Below are 17,850 nucleotides of genomic sequence, written 5' to 3'. Positions count from 1 at the left end.
AGCAGTGTGATCTGGTGTTCCCAGACCACCGCCGGTTGGGCCCGTTGTCCCATGGGCTATGAGCAAGCTGCCCTCCAAGGCCCTAAGGGGCTTTTCCGAGCTGGCCTAAGGCCGTCAGAGAAGCCCCTGACCTTCTGCCGAGGAGTTCTGTCACTGTGACTGAGTGAATGTGGCCAGTGGCTGTGGGAGCCTTGGCCAGAGCAGCATGGACCTGGCTCAGGTCCTGAATGCAGCAGGTAGACATGGGTTAGCTGCAGGCTGGGCACAGGTGGGTCAGGACTGCCTCTCTGCTCAAGGCTACTCTGCTGGAGCTCTCTCTGACTCCCAGAACTGGGGCCATTCGTGGCACAGGACGGGTGTTGATGTTTATGTCTATAGAGTTTCTTTGCTGGGAAAGAGAGGCCTCAGACAGGAGGTAGAGGGACAAAAATTGGTGACCTGGCCAGGACTTGAGCCTTGGAGCACTGTGGAGACAGAGGAGAGGAATTATGTTGGAAGGGCCTTGGAGGCAGCATGGCTGACTCGGCCGGGAAGTTAAGACCCAGAGAAGGCAGGTGGAGTTGCCAGGCTGAACTCACCAGATACTCTCTTTGGCTGCTCTGGCTCGGCTGGATACCGCAGGGCCAAGGTTGTGCTTGACTCCGTGTTTTGGATCAGAGACACGCAGCACAGGGCTCAGGGTCTGGGACTTGATTCCTAGATGTTCTGGGTAGGATAGGCAGCAGTGGCAGCCGATGCCCCGGGCACTGCCTCCACCGGTGGCAAAGTCCCCAGAGCTGGGAGGTTTGGGCTGGTTGCTCGTGAGTAAGGTGGGAAATCTCTCTTGTGTTTCCTCAGGTTAGAAATCTGTGCTACATGGTGACAAGGCGCGAGAGAACGAAACACGCCATCTGCAAACTCCAGGAGCAGATATTCCACCTGCAGATGAAACTTATTGAACAGGATCTGTGTCGAGGTAGGCGCCTTCCCTGCCCATCGCCGGCCACCCCTGTGTCCACTGTTTTGTGGGGCCGGGTCCCAAGGAGGGCGTGTCTTTGGGGCCTGGTGGGGCATGTGCCACCGGCCCCCGCCCCTGCCTTCCACCGTCTAGTTAGTAGGCCCAGATGGGGGCCTGCCAGGGTCCTGGTTGTGTGTTGGTAGGCAAGGAGTCAGAGCTTGGAGCGGAGGCATCGGGCCTGCCCTCAGGGAGCTTTCTCGTTCACTGCGCCGTTCAGGAGAAGATTGCATGTGAACAGGTAGAGACCAGAAGACCAAGTGGATCTCTTCATGTGCTGAGGCAGGGAGGGCCAGAAGCTGGCAAGGTTCCCCAGATCCTAGTGTGCCTGGGAGTCAATTCTGAAAAAGGCAGCTGCCCCAGAGAGGTGTGTGCTTTTTCTGACCCTGTCAGACAGGATTCGGGCCCTGCATGAGCACTTGTCTCTGTTCTCTTCTGATACTCTTGCCATCACCTGCCTTTGTTTGTTTGTTTGTCTGTCTGAGTCGGAGTCTCTGTTGCCCAGGCTGGAGTGCAGTGGCATACTCCTGGCCACCGCAGCCTCAACCTACTGGGCTTAGGCGATCCTTCTGCCTCAGCCTTCCAAGAAGGTGGAACTACAGGCGTGCGTCACCATGCACTGCTAATTTTTTTGATTTATTGTAGAGACAGGGTCTCACGAAGTTGCCCGGCCTGGTCTCGAACCCTTGACAGGGAATTCTCTTGCCACTGGCTTCCAAAGTGCTGGGATTACAGACATGAGCCACCATGCCTGGCCCGTCAACTGCCTTTAAGGAATCTGGAAATCAAAGGCCAAAGACGCTCTGACCTTGGTCTTAACTGCTAGTTGTGGGTATTGTCTGACACAGGGTCCTTCCTAGAATGTATGCATGTTAAGAAGGGCTATGCTTATCCCCCAACACTGTGCTTTGCTGTTGACTGAACATGCAGCAGAAATAGCTGAATGGAGAGAGATTCTGAGCCCGAGTCTGTCACTACCAGCTCAGCCTCTGGGTTGGGCTAGGCCTGGAGTGGAGAGGAAGGAGGAGCGCGGCCGGGCCGCCGTCGGAGCCAATGACTGAGGACCTCTACTGCCCCGCTCCTGCCCGTGACCTGAGCTGACTTGATTGTGCTGTGCGATCACCATCCCAAATCTAGCCTTGCCAAGTCCAGATGCTGGGTCAAGGCAGGGGACGGCCACACAGAGCTCACCCTGCACCCAGAGACAATGGCAGCTTCCTGGCTGCTGGAGCTTTCCGGACTCCTTATCCTCTGTTTAGCATTTAATCAGCCAGCACTAACTGAGCACAGGTAGGATTCCTCCCCTCGTGGAGCCCGCCATCTGGAGAGAAAAAGAAACGTGGCCTTCTCGGGGCTGCAGTCCTTCCAGTGCAGGGACAGAGGTATCAGGGATGTCTTCCCTGAAGCAGCGATGCAGAAACATCTCAGACTTCCTAGCCCTGGGTTGTGGCCCCATATCCAGACGTAGGAGGAGAAGCCCACAGTCAAAGAAGCAGTGGCAAGTCACAACCGGTGCCCTCAGGCACGGACTTCCAGAAACATGGTCAAGAGCCCGGAGGGTCCACGTCACCACATTGGGTCTGGGGACATTTGCCACTCCTTGTCCTGAGTGTCAACAGCAGGCAGCTCGTTGTTCAGGGCAGGACGTTTGGAGAGAAGACTGATTCACCCCTGCCCTAAGCTGAGGCCCACACTGCCGTGACGCTTAGTCCCTGGGTGCGACATGGGCTAAGAGCATATTGTCAAGGCTGTTTGGCTGGGAACTGGAGGGCTCCCGGTGGAGGTGATACTCGGGTTATAAGCTGTGCCGGGTGAAGGACGGGATGGGAAATAGCATATGTGGCGACCCAGAGGCCAGAGCACGTCTTGGTAGAGAAGCTGGAAGAAGGCTGGCCTGGCTGCAACTGGGCAGAAGGGAGACTCGTGAAGTGAGGCTGGGGGTAACCAGGGTCAGCTGCGCAAGGTCTTGTGGCCAGGGAAAGAGCTCAGGCTGTCCTGAGGGCGGTGGGGAGCCTCAGGAGCCCACCTCCAAAGTATCTAGGCATGGTTCTCGTGTTTCAGATGAGGAAACAGGCTTGGCTCAAGGTTGCACAGCAAACTAACAGCAGAGCTGGAAAGACTCCCCCGGCTGGGGCCATATGCCTCGACCTCCTTCCTCTGGCCGAGAAGCTGGGGAAGATTTACAGCAGCTGGGCCTCCTCGCTGCATGTCCCTCCCCTGTTCCCTAGACCTACGTGGTCATGAAGGGATTTGAGGGTGCACCCCAAATTTTCCATCGACTTCACTGCCTGACCTGAAAGCCAACTGGGAGATCAAGGCAGGAGACTTGCTCAAGGGAGCTGACCCCAGTGTCCAGAATGGAACCCCTGGACCCCCTCGTCGTGTTCTTCCCACCTCCGTGTCCAGCTTCTCTGCCTGGCATTCAACGCCCTGCCCTGTTCAGGCTCGCCGTCACCTGTCCTTCCCACCCACCAGAACTCCGCAAAAGGGATGTCGGTTGTGGTGGTCAGACTGCAGTCCCAGTCGTGCAAGGGCCTCTCGCCGGCCCTGTGCCCACCAAGGGCAGCAGTGGGCAGTTGCCCTACCCTACCACACCAGCTGTCCCCTGCTCGGACCTGGGTGTTGTGGAGGGTGAGCACGGGCCGATGGAGTCCTGGGCTTCCCCACAGGGAACTTGGCCCCAACTGAGGTCTCTTGGGGTGACTCTCTCCCTCCTTCTCACTTTCCCTGATGCAGAGCGGTCTGGGAGGAGAACAAAGGGCAAGAAGAGCGACTCGAAGAGGAAAGGCCGCGAGGGCTCCAAGGGCAGCCCCGAGAAGAAAGAGAGAGTGAAGGCGGGGCCCGACTCAGTCCTGGGGCAGCTGGGTGAGTGGGGGGCCACGCTGGCCCACAGACAGAGGAAGGCTCGTGCCATCACGGCGCCACCCACCCCACAAAGGGCCAGCGACACAGAGTGGGAAACTGAGGCCCACGAGGGGTAACCGGGCCCTTGTCCAGGTGCTCACACCTTCCACCCACAAAGGAACCGGGCCTCAGAGCCCCGGCTGGCTTCCTGGGAAATACCCCTTCTAATAGACATGGGTGGAGTTACTCTACCTGCTCAGGAACTGCCCACTCATGACCCTGGCCGGGGTCCCGGGAGCTAGGTTTTCCCAGACACCCTTGGCTAGCCCCATGATGGGAGAAGGATATGCCAGAAATCCTCGTTTCTGTCCCACTCCCCCAGAATCCTCCTCCAAATGGGTCCTCCTCTCAACACCAGCCGACCTCCCCAGGGCCACCCAGAGAGACTCAGAGGAGTGGCCGCAGGCCCCGGCCCCACCCGCCACCTGCGCTGCCCCGGGCGTTAGGTTAGGCGGAGCTGCCTCATGGGAGCAGACTGACTCCCAGGACCTCACATTTCCAAAAAAGCTCCCTCGGCCAGCAGGTCAGAGTCCCCTCCCAGACCTCACCTCTGGCACGGAAGCCCTTCATCTTTTATGTCCCTCTGTCTCAGGGAGGGAACAGCTTTGTGTTAACGGAAGGCCCAGTCTCACGTCTCCCCAGCTGCCGCCTCGCCAGACCTCAGTACAGGAGGGAGGGCCCTGGCATCCACGAGGGTCCTTCTGCGCAGATACAGCTTGCTGCGTTTCTCCATGCCTGACCCCTTTCCAAGCTTCGCTTGCAAGCTCTGGGAGGCCACGCTCATAACAATCCAGCGCCCTCTGGCGGCCTGAGGACGTCCTCCTCCATCCTGCCTTCCCCATCCCCACTGGAATGGTGGCGGTGGGCAGGCCAGCTTCATGGGTGTCCAACCTGTGCAACGGTGCAGGGCCCCGTGCTTGGTACAATGCTCTGCTGCCGTTACCTTGACGTTTCCTTTTCCCCATGGCAGGCTTTCTGGTAAAATCCGGAAAACCTGCTAGACAAATTCTACAAGAGCTGTAACATTCCACCTTGAAATTCGTAATGATATTTGAACAAGGAGCCCACATTTTCTTTCATTTTGCACTCCATTCTGCAAGTTATGAAGCCAGTCCTGGGGGTAGGACGTCCTTCTGGGGAGAAGCGTATGTGACGGTGGCCCCTACTCTGGTGGTGTTGGCTGGAGGGGTGGACAAAACACGGGAGTGTGCATGGAAGGAGGGAGGGCGGCACGCGGTAGTGTGCTGGCAGGGGCAGAGGGTTTCCTGAAAGAGGATGGGACACACACCGGCTAGCCGCTCACTTGCTTCCTCTCCCCCTCGGCAGGCCTGTCCACCTCGTTCCCCATCGATGGCACCTTCTTCAACAGCTGGCTGGCACAGTCGGTGCAGATCACGGCAGAGAACATGGCCATGAGCGAGTGGTCGCTGAACAATGGGCACCGTGAGGACCCCGCCCCAGGGCTGCTCTCGGAGGAGCTGCTGCAGGACGAGGAGACACTGCTCAGCTTCATGCGGGACCCCTCGCTGCGAACTGGCGACCCTGCCAGGAAGGGCCGCGGCCGCACCCGCCTGCCTGCCAAGAAGAAGCCGCCACCACCGCAGGATGGGCCCGGTTCACGGACGACTCCAGACAAAGCCCCCAAGAAGCCCTGGGGCCAGGATGCAGGCAATGGCAAGGGGGGTCAGGGGCCCCCCACCAGGAAGCCACCACGGCGGACGTCTTCTCACTTGCCGTCCAGCCCTACAGCTGGGGACTGTCCCATCCTAGCCACCCCTGAGAGCCCCCCACCGCTGGCCCCCGAGACCCCGGACGAGGCGGTCCCAATGACTGCCGACTTGAATGTCCAAGTGCCTGGCCCTACGGCGAGCCCCAAGCCCTTGGGCCGGCTCCGGCTGCCCCGTGAGAGCAAGGTGACCCGGAGGTCGCCGGGTGCCAGGCCTGATGCTGGGACAGGACCACCTTCTGCTGTGGCCGAGAGGCCCAAGGTCAGCCTACATTTTGACACTGAGACTGATGGCTACTTCTCTGACGGGGAGATGAGCGACTCAGATGTGGAGACCGAGGATGGCGGGCTGCGGCGGGGTTCCCGGGAGGCAGGGGCTGAGGAGGTGGTCCGCATGGGGGTACTGGCCTCCTAACTCACCCCATCCCTGTCCCGGGCCCTGCCCTGGTCCCTCCACAAGGCCTCAGCCCAGTCACAACTGCCATTTCCAGTCTCTGCTGAGTGTCCCAGACCCTCGAAGCTGCCACTCTGTTGTGGTTTTATTTTTAATAGAGAGAGAGTTTTGAATTCTACACTGTCGTCTTTCCTCTGTGCTGGCCTAGGACATTAGGATTCCTTCCACGGCTCTGGCCGCAAGTACCATGCCAGGTCCCGTGTACCATCCCTGCCCCTGCCCACGTGGCACTCCTGGGCTCCTGGCTAGATACAGGCAAGGTGGAGAAGAACCCAGGACTCCAGCCCGCTGCCACTGGGTGACACAGACTGTCTTTTGGGCATTATTTCCTGGCAGATGGGCCAGTCCAGGGCCTACCCCGCCTTGCCTCTAGATCCCACTGGGGTCCATTTGGGGGGTCCTGCTGCACTCCACTGATCCCCGAGGAAGTATAATCAGTGATGCCCAGCCAGAGTCTACTCACTGTCACAAGCACAACGAGTTTATATGAGAAAGCACTGAGGGGGCGCAGAGGGCTCGCTGGTTCCAGGGGAACCAAAAGCTGTTCCTGACCAACCCCGACATCTGAGGCTGCCCCGCCCCCTCCCCTCCCTTGCTGCTCTGCCCCTGCCAGCACCCAGCCCAGCGGCTCTGGGAAAGGGTTCCCAGAATCCTTTCTGAGCTGTGCCACTTACTCAGGGGACTCCCAAACAGCCAGCTACCACGCAGGTGGAGGGCTGCCAGGGAGGGCCAGTGCCCAGACAGGGTCATGGGGCTCAGACCAGCCCACTGCAGAGAATCCCTCTGGGGCTCCAACTTCCTTCCTTCCTTCGGGGCCAGTCTCGGCCGAAGTCTGGTTACTCCCAGACAGAGCTGACCAGACCAGACCGTTTGCCTTTTCAAGTTTCCTAGTCCTGCTAAGAGATGAGCTTCTTCCTCGGTTTCCTTCTGGAAACCCCTCCTTCCAACAAGCAGTGGGATCCCGGGGCTGGGGCGGGCCAGTGTTGGCCCGCTGGGGCTGTTTGAAGTCTTGCTGGATGTTCCTCTGTTCCTCTGAGCCTTAACCCCCTTCCCTGGCCACACGCCCCCCACCGTCCTGTCTTCCCCACCCACCCACCCTTAAGTCCCAGGTAGTTGCTCTGAAGAGTTTCAGTGGAGTGGCCCCAGGGTGATAGCTCAGGGAACAAACAAAAAAGGAATTCAGTGAAAACGTTTTTTTTTTTCTTTCGTGAATTACGCCTGGGTCACTTCCACCACTGGTAAAGCCAGAACTTCTCCAACAAGATCCTTGCAAAAGTCCAGTGAATCAGTCGACTCATTCTGTGGATGCCAAAGAATATTTTGACCATAATACAGCACAGCCTGGACCTGACAACTTGTCACTTGGACTTTTTTCTAAATGGAGTTCTTTAGCAACAAAGTATAGAAACACGCTCATTGCACACACCCAAGGAGAAGAACCCGAGCTCTTGGAAGAGGATGCTTTTCTGCTGCTGAACCGTACCTGGGTGTTGGATTTCAGATCCTGGCTGGGCCCACTGTGAGCTTTCCTGTGCTCTGAGACTCACAGAGGGGAAAGATACAGACGGTGAAACCAGCGTGGAAAAAGTCTTTACCATGTGGTCCCCCTGCCCCACATACACAAAGCAAATAAGCAGGATGGGGAACAGCTTGACCTTCATCCACTCCCAACTCCAAAACTATCGAGGTACGACAGTGGCAATTGTCATCGACACTCAATGTCATGTGAATCTTAGCAAAACAGGAAACAAAGATAATGACTAAGTTCAGAGGATCGGACAAATACGTCTAGTCCGGATGGACTCGGAGTGGGTGGGCTTCAAGGATTCTGGGCGTTGGGAGGGCATGAGCTACCACATAGCGTTTAGTCTGCCTGCCCGCCTTGGTAGTAGTGACCAGTGCCGTGTCAGCATCGGCGTCCCAACCCCAGTCTCTGTTTACTGCCTTTGAACAGACCTCCTTCCTTCCCCGTGCTTTGGGTCACCTGGGGCCACAACCTTGTCTGTAAGGGATTGCCTGGTCTGACCCTGCAGGAAGCAAAGGGGTGAGCTTAAAGAACAACCAAACTCTGCCCGGGGGAGGGTGGGGGAGGCAGGGTGCCAGGAAGGCTCAGGGTTCGTCAGTCTCGCGCTTGCCCGTTACCATCCTGGGGCAGGATCTAGGCTCTCTGGAGGAGGGGCAGGTGGAGGATTAGAAAGAGGGTGCCGCGAGTATGGCCTTGTGCCTCAGGGTGACCCAGCTCCACAGCCAGGACCCGACTGGGCAGGCACACGGAGCAGCTGGCATCCTGTAGAGAGCCTCTGCCCAAGTTGGCCTCTGGATTCTGGCCCCTCTTCTCCATTGGCTATTGCTTTGGACTGGACCTGTGTCCCTGGGCCTGTTTCCCTCAGAGCCCAGGTATCTGTTTGGCTGGCTGGCAGGGAAGCCCCTTCCCTCCTGGGCCAGGCCCTCGAGCAGTCTTCACCAGGCAACTCTCCTCCTCCAGGATGTCTGCTAGGCTGCAAGGAGGACGAGGAGGCCAGCCCCTCACTCTCACCCGACCCTCCGGCCTTTCTCCCCGTTAGCCACAGCCGCTGCACTCTTTTTCCAGCCTACTATCCACAGTGTAGAGGTCTTTGCTGCCCCAGAGACCAAGGCAAGTTCCTTTTCCAGGCCACATCTGCCGACACTCACTGCACCTCCACAGGGAGGGAGAAGCTGCTCCATAACTCATTCTGGCTATCGTCCCCGTCCTTGCCATCCTGGCCACCCACCGCCTCCCCCCTCATCACATGACAAAGGATAGTGTGCAAGAGAAGTATTTTTATGTATCATAAATGTATTTTGAGACATAAGGAGAAGAAAGGTAGAAGGGTTTATTTTATTAAATGAGCTCTGATAGGACAGTGTGTGAGCATTTGCAACGTAAGGGCCTCGGCTTCCCTGGAGAATCCACTCCAGGTTTCCAGACATGGGTGTTGGACTGTTAAGGGAGGGGGTGTGCCAAGGCACGTATCGTGTGTCCACGTGCATGCATGTCTGTGCGTGTTGTGAATGGGCACATCACGTGACTCGCTGGGGCAATTCCTAGAGATTCAACTGCCCAGTTCTAACCAATATTGGCAGCAGCTGGACCTGGTATTTCCTTGCTCACTGCCAGATGTGGCCAACCTCTGCCCATGCCCAAAGCTCTGAAGAATCATCTAGATCCCTGTAGCAAGGCCCCTGGGGAGGCCACTCTCCCATGCCCTTGGCCTGTCTGGCCACATTGGCCAAAGCGCCAGGGCTGGAGTCTGGGACCTTTGGTTGTTCTTTAAGGCACTTCCTGCCACCTTCTCCCTCAGATGCACAAACACTTTGTGCTCCACATCAGTTTGGGGGGGTGGTGGGGGGGTGATATGAATGTCACAGGAGGAGACACCTTCTGTCTTTGTTTCAAAGAAAGTGATGTGCCATTTGTTAATATACAAGAGAAATATTGAAAATATATTGAAAAGAGCAATTTTAAATTATTTTTGGCTTATGTTGCAATATTTATTTTCTTGTATTAGAAGAGATTCCTTTGTAGAGAAAAAATGTATTTTTCATTAACGCAAAGACCTATTTCTCCTTTTTGTACATCGTCCATGTTCGCAACCCTTAACGAGCAATAGAATGTATGGCCACCTCGGTGTGGCCAGTGCCCGCCATGCCCTGCATGATTCTGTGTTGCCGCTGCTGCATAGCTCCCAGCCCCATCCTGTCCTGCTCACTCATGGGGGCTTCCAGACTCCGGACCCACCGAGGCCCGTGTCTCAGCCCTTTGCACTCCTCATGTGTTGGCAAACGCAGTTAATAAAGCAATGTTTTCTGTGCCGGCTGGTGTGAGGCTCCATTGCACTGGATGGGGTATGAAACCCTGGGGGTCCCCCGCACACACCCGACAGTAGGCTCAGCAAAAGAGCAGGAGTTCTTGGGTGTCTCAAGGAACCTGCTGCTACCTCTTTAAGAATCGTCGCTGACATGGGCCTAGTGGGCACTCGGTTTATCCCAGGGGCTGTGTGTGCTTTAGGGGTGGTCTGGTTTGATTCTCATAATGTTACCTTCTGGAATTCAGAGAGGATTAAGGATGTACCCAAGTAACACCTCTGCTAAGAGGCAAGACAGGGTTACTGCATTCTTCCCACACTCTGGGACCACCTACCTGTAGAAGTGGGAAAGTTTGGGAAGAACGGCAGGGGTATGTCCTGGGTTTATTTTTCTGTTTTTTGTTGTTGTTGTTGGAGTCTCACTTTGTTGCCCAAGCTGGAGTGCAGTGACACACTCACGGACACTACAGCCTCGACCTGCTGGGCTCAGGTGATCCTTCCACCTCAGCCTCCCCAATAGCTGGAACTACAGGTGTGCGCCACCATGCCCCATTAATTTTTTAATTTATTGTAGAGACAAGGTCTGGCCAAGTTGCTCAAGCTAGTTTCAAACTCCTGGGCTCAGGCAATTCTCTCGCCTCCACCTCCCAAAGTGCTGGGATTGCAGGCATGAGCCACCACGCCTGGCTGGGTTTGCTTTTCAGTCATTATTTATTGAGCACCTTCTCCGAGCCAGCTCTGGAAAGAGTGTGGGGAAAGTAGCTGCTGTCTCTGCTTGGGACAGCTCACAGCCCAGTGGGGACACAGACAAAGGAAACTGGGAATTTTCCTGGATGCCTGGGCTGGTCTGGGGATGGGGGAAGCTCAGGAAGGGTTTTCTGAGGAAGTGACTCCACTCATTCATGTATTCAACATTTAGTCTATTGACCACACACCTCACTGTCAGCATCCTGGGTTACATACTGTGCATGTCACCAAACTCCAGTTCCTCAAGAACCTCCAGGCAGTGCCACTGAAGAACTAGTTAGCCGGGCGCGGTGGCTCAAGCCTGTAATCCTAGCAATTTGGGAGGTTGAGGCGAGAGGATTACCTGAGCCTGCGGGTTCAAGACCAGCCTGGGCAACATGATGAGACCGCGTCTCTGCAATAAATCAGAAAAATAGCCGGGTGTGGTAGCACGCACCTGTACATCCAGCTACTTGGAAGGCTGAGGCAGAAGGATTGCCAGAGCCCAGTGGATTGACACTGGGGTGGCCGTGATTGTGCCACAGCACTCCAGCCTGGGCAACCGAGTGAGACTCCCAACTAAAAAAAAAAAAAAAAAAAAAAAAAAAAAGAACAAGTAGTTGCTACCCCCAAGAAGAGCTGCAGGGAGGAAGGGGTCAAGAGCCTCCCTCATGGAGGGCTCAGCGTGTGCAAAGATTAGTCAAGCTGTAATTCGCAGGATCTTGAACCGCTTCTGAGGGCCCAAAAGAAGGCTGTATGGAAAAGAGTTTAAATTAGGATGCAGGAAATCTAGCTTCTGGGGCCATTGACTTGTTTGCTGCAGATAATTGCCTCATTTCCTCCCCAGAGCAGCAGGAGGTGATGGTAGGTCCCCAGGGGTGCCTCCAGGTCTGAGGTATGCGGGTCCATAATGCATAAAGTGTTGGAAATAAAGGTGTTGGAAATAAACCTGGAATGGGGTGTAGGTGTGCGCCCTAGATGCCTGTGGAGGGAGACCTCCCTCCTTGATGGGCCACATCCCTGCCGGGCGCCCGGGGAACACTGGCTGATGAGACTGTGGGTATTCTCTCAGTGCCAGCCCCAGCGACCCAGCAGCTCAGCTGTGAGATCTTGTGGTTTCCTCAACCGTAGACTCAGCATGAAGTACTGGTAGGAGATCAGTCCTGGGTTTGAGGGGACTTCTGGGTGGCCAGCTAGCCAGGTGTGGTGGCGCGTGCCTGAAGTACCAGCTACTTGGAAGGCTAAGGCAGAAGGATTACCTGCACTCCAGCCTGGGCAACAGAGTGAGACTCTGACTCAAAAAAAAAAAAAACCAGGACTGTCAGCTCCATGGGCTCAGCACCCTGGGCCCCACCTGCAGATAGTCCAAAGTGGTGCCCACTGTAAGACCACTTGGCCACAGCGATCTGGAAAACGGGTGCAGGGTCCCCACTCTAAGACACATGCCTGAGAACCTGACCCAGTGATCTATGTGGAGCAGGAGGGCTCTCGGCCCCTGTGGGTCTGAGGTGACATTGTTCCATAGAAATGGAGTGCAAGCCACCTTTGTAATTTCAGTAGCCAAGGTCGTTAAAAGTAAAAAACAGGTAAAAGGAATTTTATTTTATTTTTAAAATTTATTTATTTATTTATTTTTTGAGTTGGAGTCTCACTCTGTCACCCAGACTGGAGTGCAGTGGTCACTCCCGGCCACCGCAGCCTCGACCTGCTGGGCTCCGGCGATCCTTCCACCTCAGCCTTCCAAGTAGCTGGAACTACAGGCGCGCGCTACCACGCCCGGCTAATTTTGATTTATTGTAGAGATGAGGTCTCACCAAGTTGCCCAGGCGGGTCACGCACCCGCAGGTTCGGGAAATTCACTCATCTCAACCTCCCAAAGGAGTGGGATTACAGCCGGAGCCACCGAGCCCGGCACGGAATTTTAATAATATATTTTATTTAGCCCATTATATCCAAAATGTGATCACTGAAACATGTAATCAATATAAAATGACTTTTTTCCCTGTTACCAATAAGATTGATTCAAATAATAATAATAATAATTTTTTTTGAATCGGAGCTTCACTGTCACCCAGGCTGGAGGGCAGTGTGGCATGATCGTGACAATCACGGCTCATGGCAGCTTCAACCTCCTGGGCTCAGATGATTCTTCCACCTTAGCATTGCAATTAGGTGGAATTACAGGCATGCGCCACCACGTCCAACTTATTTATTTATTTATTTATTTTGAGTTGGAGTTCCACTCTGTCGCCCAGACTAGAGTGCAGTGGCCGCTCCCGGCCACCACCCCCTCGACCTGCTGGGCTCCGGCGATCCTTCCACCTCAGCCTTCCGAGTAGCCGGAATTACAGGCATGTGCTACCACGCCCAGCTGATTTTTTTATTTATTGTAGAGATGAGGTCTCACTGCCCAGGCGGGTCTCGAACCCGAGGGCTCAAGCAATCCACTCACCTCAACCTCCCAAAGGCGCGGGATTACGGCTGAGCCACCGAGCCCGGCTTATTTTTTAATTTTTTTAATTTTTTTTTTAGTTGGAGTCTCACTCTGTCACCCAGACTGGAGTGCAGTGGCCGCTCCCAGCCACCGCAGCCTCAACCTGCTGGGCTCCGGCGATCCTTCCGCCTCAGCCTTCCAAGTGGCCGGAATTACAGCCATGCGCTACCACGCCCGGCTGATTTTTTGATTTATTGTAGAGATGAGGTCTCGCTGCCCAGGCAGGTCTCGAACCCGCGGGCTCAGGCAATCCACTCACCTCAGCCTCCCAAAGGCGCGGGATTACAGGCTGAGCCACCGAGCCCGGCTTATTTTTTTATTTTTTATGGAGATGAAGTCTCACTATGTTGCCCAGGCTGGTCTTGTACTCCTGGACTCAAGCAATCCACCCACCTCACCCTCCCAAAGTATGAGGATTACAGGTGTGAGCCACCACTCCTGGCAATAATAATACATTCTATTTAGCCCATTATATCCAAAATATGATCATTAAAACATGTAGTAAATATCAAATAACTTTTTTTTTTTTTTTTAGTTGGAGTCTCACGCCGTCACCCCAGGCTAGAGTGCGGTGGCACACTCACGGTCACCCCAGCATTGGCCTGCGGGGCTCAGGCGATCCTTCCACCTCAGCCTTCCAAGTAGCCGGAACTACAGGCGCGCGCTACATTGCCCGGCTAATTTTTTGATTTATTGTAGAGATGAGGTCTTGCCAAGTTGCCCAGGCTGGTCTCGAACCCCTGGGGGCAGGCAGTCCTCTCGCCTCAGCTTCCCAAAGTGCTGGGATTACATAGACGTGAGCCACCATGTCTAAAAAATATAACTATTAATATTTTACATTCCTTTTTTTGTACTAAGTGTTTGCAATTCAGTGTATATTTTACACTCGTAACACATCTCAATTCGGATTAGCCACATTTCAAGTGCCCAAAGCCCTGTGTGGCTAGTAGCTACCACATGGGGCCGTGCAGCCCTGGAGACCCTCAACCTTGTCCTGAGTTGCCTAGGAGTCACCCAGGCTCCTGTAGAGTGAAGGACACACAGCCATGAGGACTACCCGACTGCCTTCCATAGAGAAGGCAGGAGGTTGAAGACCAGACCTGGCCTTTACCCGTAGCCCAAGTCCCTCGGGGATCTTTCTCTGTGCCAGTCTACATGGATGCTTGAAGGCAGGGGTCTCCCTTCTGACTGGCACTCCTAGACCTTCTCCTCTGCCGTTGCCTCTGCTGTCCCTGCTCCCTGAGAGCCCAAAAGATAAGCCAGCACCAGTGTGGATCTGACCTGGCGGCAGCTCCCACATTGCAGGCCAGTTCTCTGACAGCCGAAGGCACAGGATCTGAGGGAGGCCAGTGGGGTGGGGTGGGGGAGTATCCTGGGAAGGGGAATGTCACCGACTCACCCTTCATTCACGCATGCATTGATCAGCACTCACTGAGCACCTGCTGTAGGGCCCTTGAGGATACTGTGGTGACCACATGGCCCTTCCAGAAAGATCACACTAGTATGGGAGACAGACATCAATCAGAGAATCACAAATCCAAGTGCAATTACACACTGAGACTGTGCTGTTAGTAGGAGAGTATAAATCTAGGGGGTGAGGGGGGCTCTCCTCTTCCCTCCCTGAATTCCCTTAGTCGCTCCAAACTCCTGCAAGGTAGGGTCTGGGGTAGCACCTGCTACCCAGCTCCAGCCCAGAGGCCCAAGGCCCACAGACCCAGGGTGGCATTCCCAGGTGGCAGAACTCCAGCCTCCCAGCCTCTGTCCTCCCTAAGGCTCCCACACACCAGCACCTCCCTCTCCATGGCCTTTTGCCAGCCAGGGTAGAGAAAGGTCTTCTCTACCAGTCTTCAGGGACAGGGAGGTTGTTTAGAGACAGGATGCCTCCTGGGAGAAGGCATTGACTGAGGTTTGCTGGGTGTCCTGGGTGGGGTGGGAGGCCTAGGAGAACCAGACCCTGCCCCAAAAAGGAAGTCCACGGCAGGGTGGGGAGGGAGCACTCAGTCCTTCTAGAGCTGACCCCAGTCCTATTGTACCCTCTGTCTGTGTCCAGAGCAGTCAAAGGAAGCAGCAAAGATGCCTTTCGTCAGAGATGAGGGTTTCAGGACTCACGCGAGTGTCTCAAACCCATGATGAGGAACGCCATTTGCTCAAAGTGGTCTGCCCTCCCCTTCACAGCAGACCTCCATGTTTTGGCCTTGTGTGACCAGGCTTTTGAGAGTGTCCACGAGGGCCAACTCTTTCATATCAGGAAGCCAAAGCCCCAGCTCCTCCTGGGTGTGTCCCAGACACCTACTCTTCCTTCCTCTGATGAGAGACACAGGCGGGGGAACACGAGCCTTCATGACCACCATTTAGGGGGTGCCTGATAAAAGAACTCATAAAATATGGATTTTTAGGGCTGCCTTTTTGGATTCAGGTAGACACCCTGCCAAGGGTCAAAAGCAGGGAGGAAAGGACAGGGGCTCAGTCAAGCAGGTGGCTTAAGGGTACTTGACCTCCAGGGCTCCAAGCCCGGGCTGAGTTCAGCAATGTTCACACCAGCCCATTCTGAAGAAACACTGATAAAAATACCAAGGCCCTGGTTGCTGGCTGGAGAGACCTCCAGTAGGAAGGAGGGGAGGTTGTCAGATTTAGCAAAAAACAAAACAAAACAAAACCCAAAAAACAGGACAGACCAGGCGTGGTGGCTCATGCCTGTAATCCCAACACTTTGAGAGGCCAAGTGGGAGGATTGCTTGAGCCCAGGAGTCCAAGACCAGCCTGGGCAACATAGCAAGACCTTATCTCTACAAAAAAGTTTTTAAAAAGTAGTCGAGTGTGGTGGCATGCCCCTGTAGTCCCAGCTACTCCAGGAACTGAAGTGAACGGATTGCCTGAGCCCAGGAATTGGAGGCTACAGTGAGCTATGATTGTGTCACTGTGACCAGCCTGGGTGGCAGAGTGAGACCCCAACCTAAAAAAAAAAAAAAAAGAAAGAAAGAAAAAAGAAAGGAAGGAAGGAAGAAAATAAAAGAAAGAGAAAAATACAAGACACATAGTTACATTAGAATTTCAACTCAACAATGAGTAATTCTTTTGAGTATGTTCCAAATATTACATCCTGTATTTCCCCTGGCATTCTTAGTGGGAAGTTTCATGTCCTTTGCTCCACTGTGTCCCAGGCAAAGGACTGATGCTGGTTAGTGATTTCCCACTGTTTCATACACCAGAGCAGATCTAAGACCATCCTGATAATCCCGATGTGTGAGGGCCATGGATAGGGCACTGCGGCCAGTGGCCCAGGACATCAGCACCCGGCCTGAGGCTTTCTTATCTCCCCACAGTCTCCCCTTGTTTCTCACATCTCAATCCAAGGCTGACCAGAGCTCCAAAGTGTCCTGAAGGGTCCCTGCTCCCCAGAACTCACAAGCCCAATTATTTGCTGTCTCAGCTCAACTTTTTTTTTTTTTTTGAGTTTGAGTCTTACTCTGTCGCCCAGGCTGGAGTGCAGTGGCACACTCACAGCCACCGCAGTGTTGACCTACTGGGTTCAGGCGATCTTTCTAGCTCAGCCTTCCAAGTAGCTGGAACTACAGGTGCACACCACCACATCTGGCTAATTTTTTCACTTATTGTAAAGACGAGGTCTCACCAAGTTGCCTAGGCTGGTCTCGAACCCTTGGGCTCAGACAATCCTCTCTCCTTGGCCTCCCAAAGTGCTGGGATTATAGGCATGAGCCGCCACGTCCAGCCTGAGCTCAACTTCTGAGGAGTTCACATTGGTGGCAGCACTATTCACAGTAGCCAAGAGGTGGAAGCAATCTCAATGTCCATTGGTGATGATATTGTACATATATGCAATTAAATATTATTCAGCCTTAAACAAAGGAAGAAAATTCCAGACTAGGCATGGTGGCTCATTCCTGTAATCCCAGAACTTTGGGAGGCCAAGGCAGGAGGATTACTTGAGTCCAGGAGTTTGAGACCAGACTGACCAACATAGCTGGACCTCATCTCTACAAAAAAAATTTAAAAATTAGTCTGGGCACAGTGGCTCACACCTATAATCCCAGCACTTTGGGAGAAAGCGAGAGGATTGCCTGAGTCCAGGAGTTCAATACCAGACTGGGCAACTTGGAGAGACCGCGTTACTACAATAAATCAAAAAATTAGCCAGGAGTGGTAGCACCCTCCTGTAGTCCCAGCTACTTGGAAGGCTGAGGCAGAAGGATTGCCTGAGCCCAGGAGGATGAGGCTGCAGTGGCTGTGAGCTTGCCACTGTACTCCATCCTGGGCAGAGTGAGACTCCTAGTCAAAAAAAAAAAAATCGGAAAAATAACTGGGCAAGGTTACGTATGCCTGTAGTCCCAGCTACTCAGGATGCTGAGGTGGAAGGATCACCTGAACCCAGGAAGTCAAGACTAAAAAAAAAAGAAGGAAATTCTGAGACATGTTGCAACGTGGATGAAGCCACAGGACATTGTGCTAAGTAAAATAAACCAGACACAAAATGGCAAATACTGCACGGTTCCACTTACACAGGGTATTTAGAGTAGTCAAACTCACATAGCCAGAAAGTAGAAAGGTGGGGAGAGGGGAAGCAAGGTGTTGGTTGGTGGCACAGAGGCAGTATGGGAGAGTGGTTCTGGTAGCTGCTGTACAGCATGTGATGCCACTAACAATATCATACTGAGCCGGGCTTGGTGGCTCAGCCTGTAATCCCGCGCCTTTGGGAGGCTGAGGTGA

The 17,850-nt window shown here is 54.3% G+C and overlaps 1 protein-coding gene across 1 annotated transcript in view; it reads left to right on the top strand.

The window, feature by feature from the left end:
* The window catches only part of JADE2 (jade family PHD finger 2), a 48,211-nt gene extending 38,299 nt beyond the window's left edge, over positions 1 to 9,912 (top strand). The window contains exons 10-13 of the mRNA XM_021712318.1: positions 838 to 955; positions 3,731 to 3,859; positions 4,419 to 4,421; positions 5,225 to 9,912. Of these exons, the coding sequence (XP_021567993.1) occupies positions 838 to 955; positions 3,731 to 3,859; positions 4,419 to 4,421; positions 5,225 to 6,039 (1,065 nt within the window). The 3' untranslated portion in view covers positions 6,040 to 9,912. The remainder of the gene's footprint in view (positions 1 to 837; positions 956 to 3,730; positions 3,860 to 4,418; positions 4,422 to 5,224) is intronic.
* Positions 9,913 to 17,850: the final 7,938 nt, after the last annotated feature.

The sequence above is a fragment of the Carlito syrichta genome, unplaced genomic scaffold (genome assembly GCF_000164805.1).
Source record: "Carlito syrichta isolate Samal-C Ts95f unplaced genomic scaffold, Tarsius_syrichta-2.0.1 Scaffold303182, whole genome shotgun sequence".
Lineage (NCBI taxonomy): Eukaryota > Metazoa > Chordata > Mammalia > Primates > Tarsiidae > Carlito > Carlito syrichta.
Note: the sequence above shows the minus strand (reverse complement) of the source record. Positions and strands in the feature narration are given on the sequence as shown.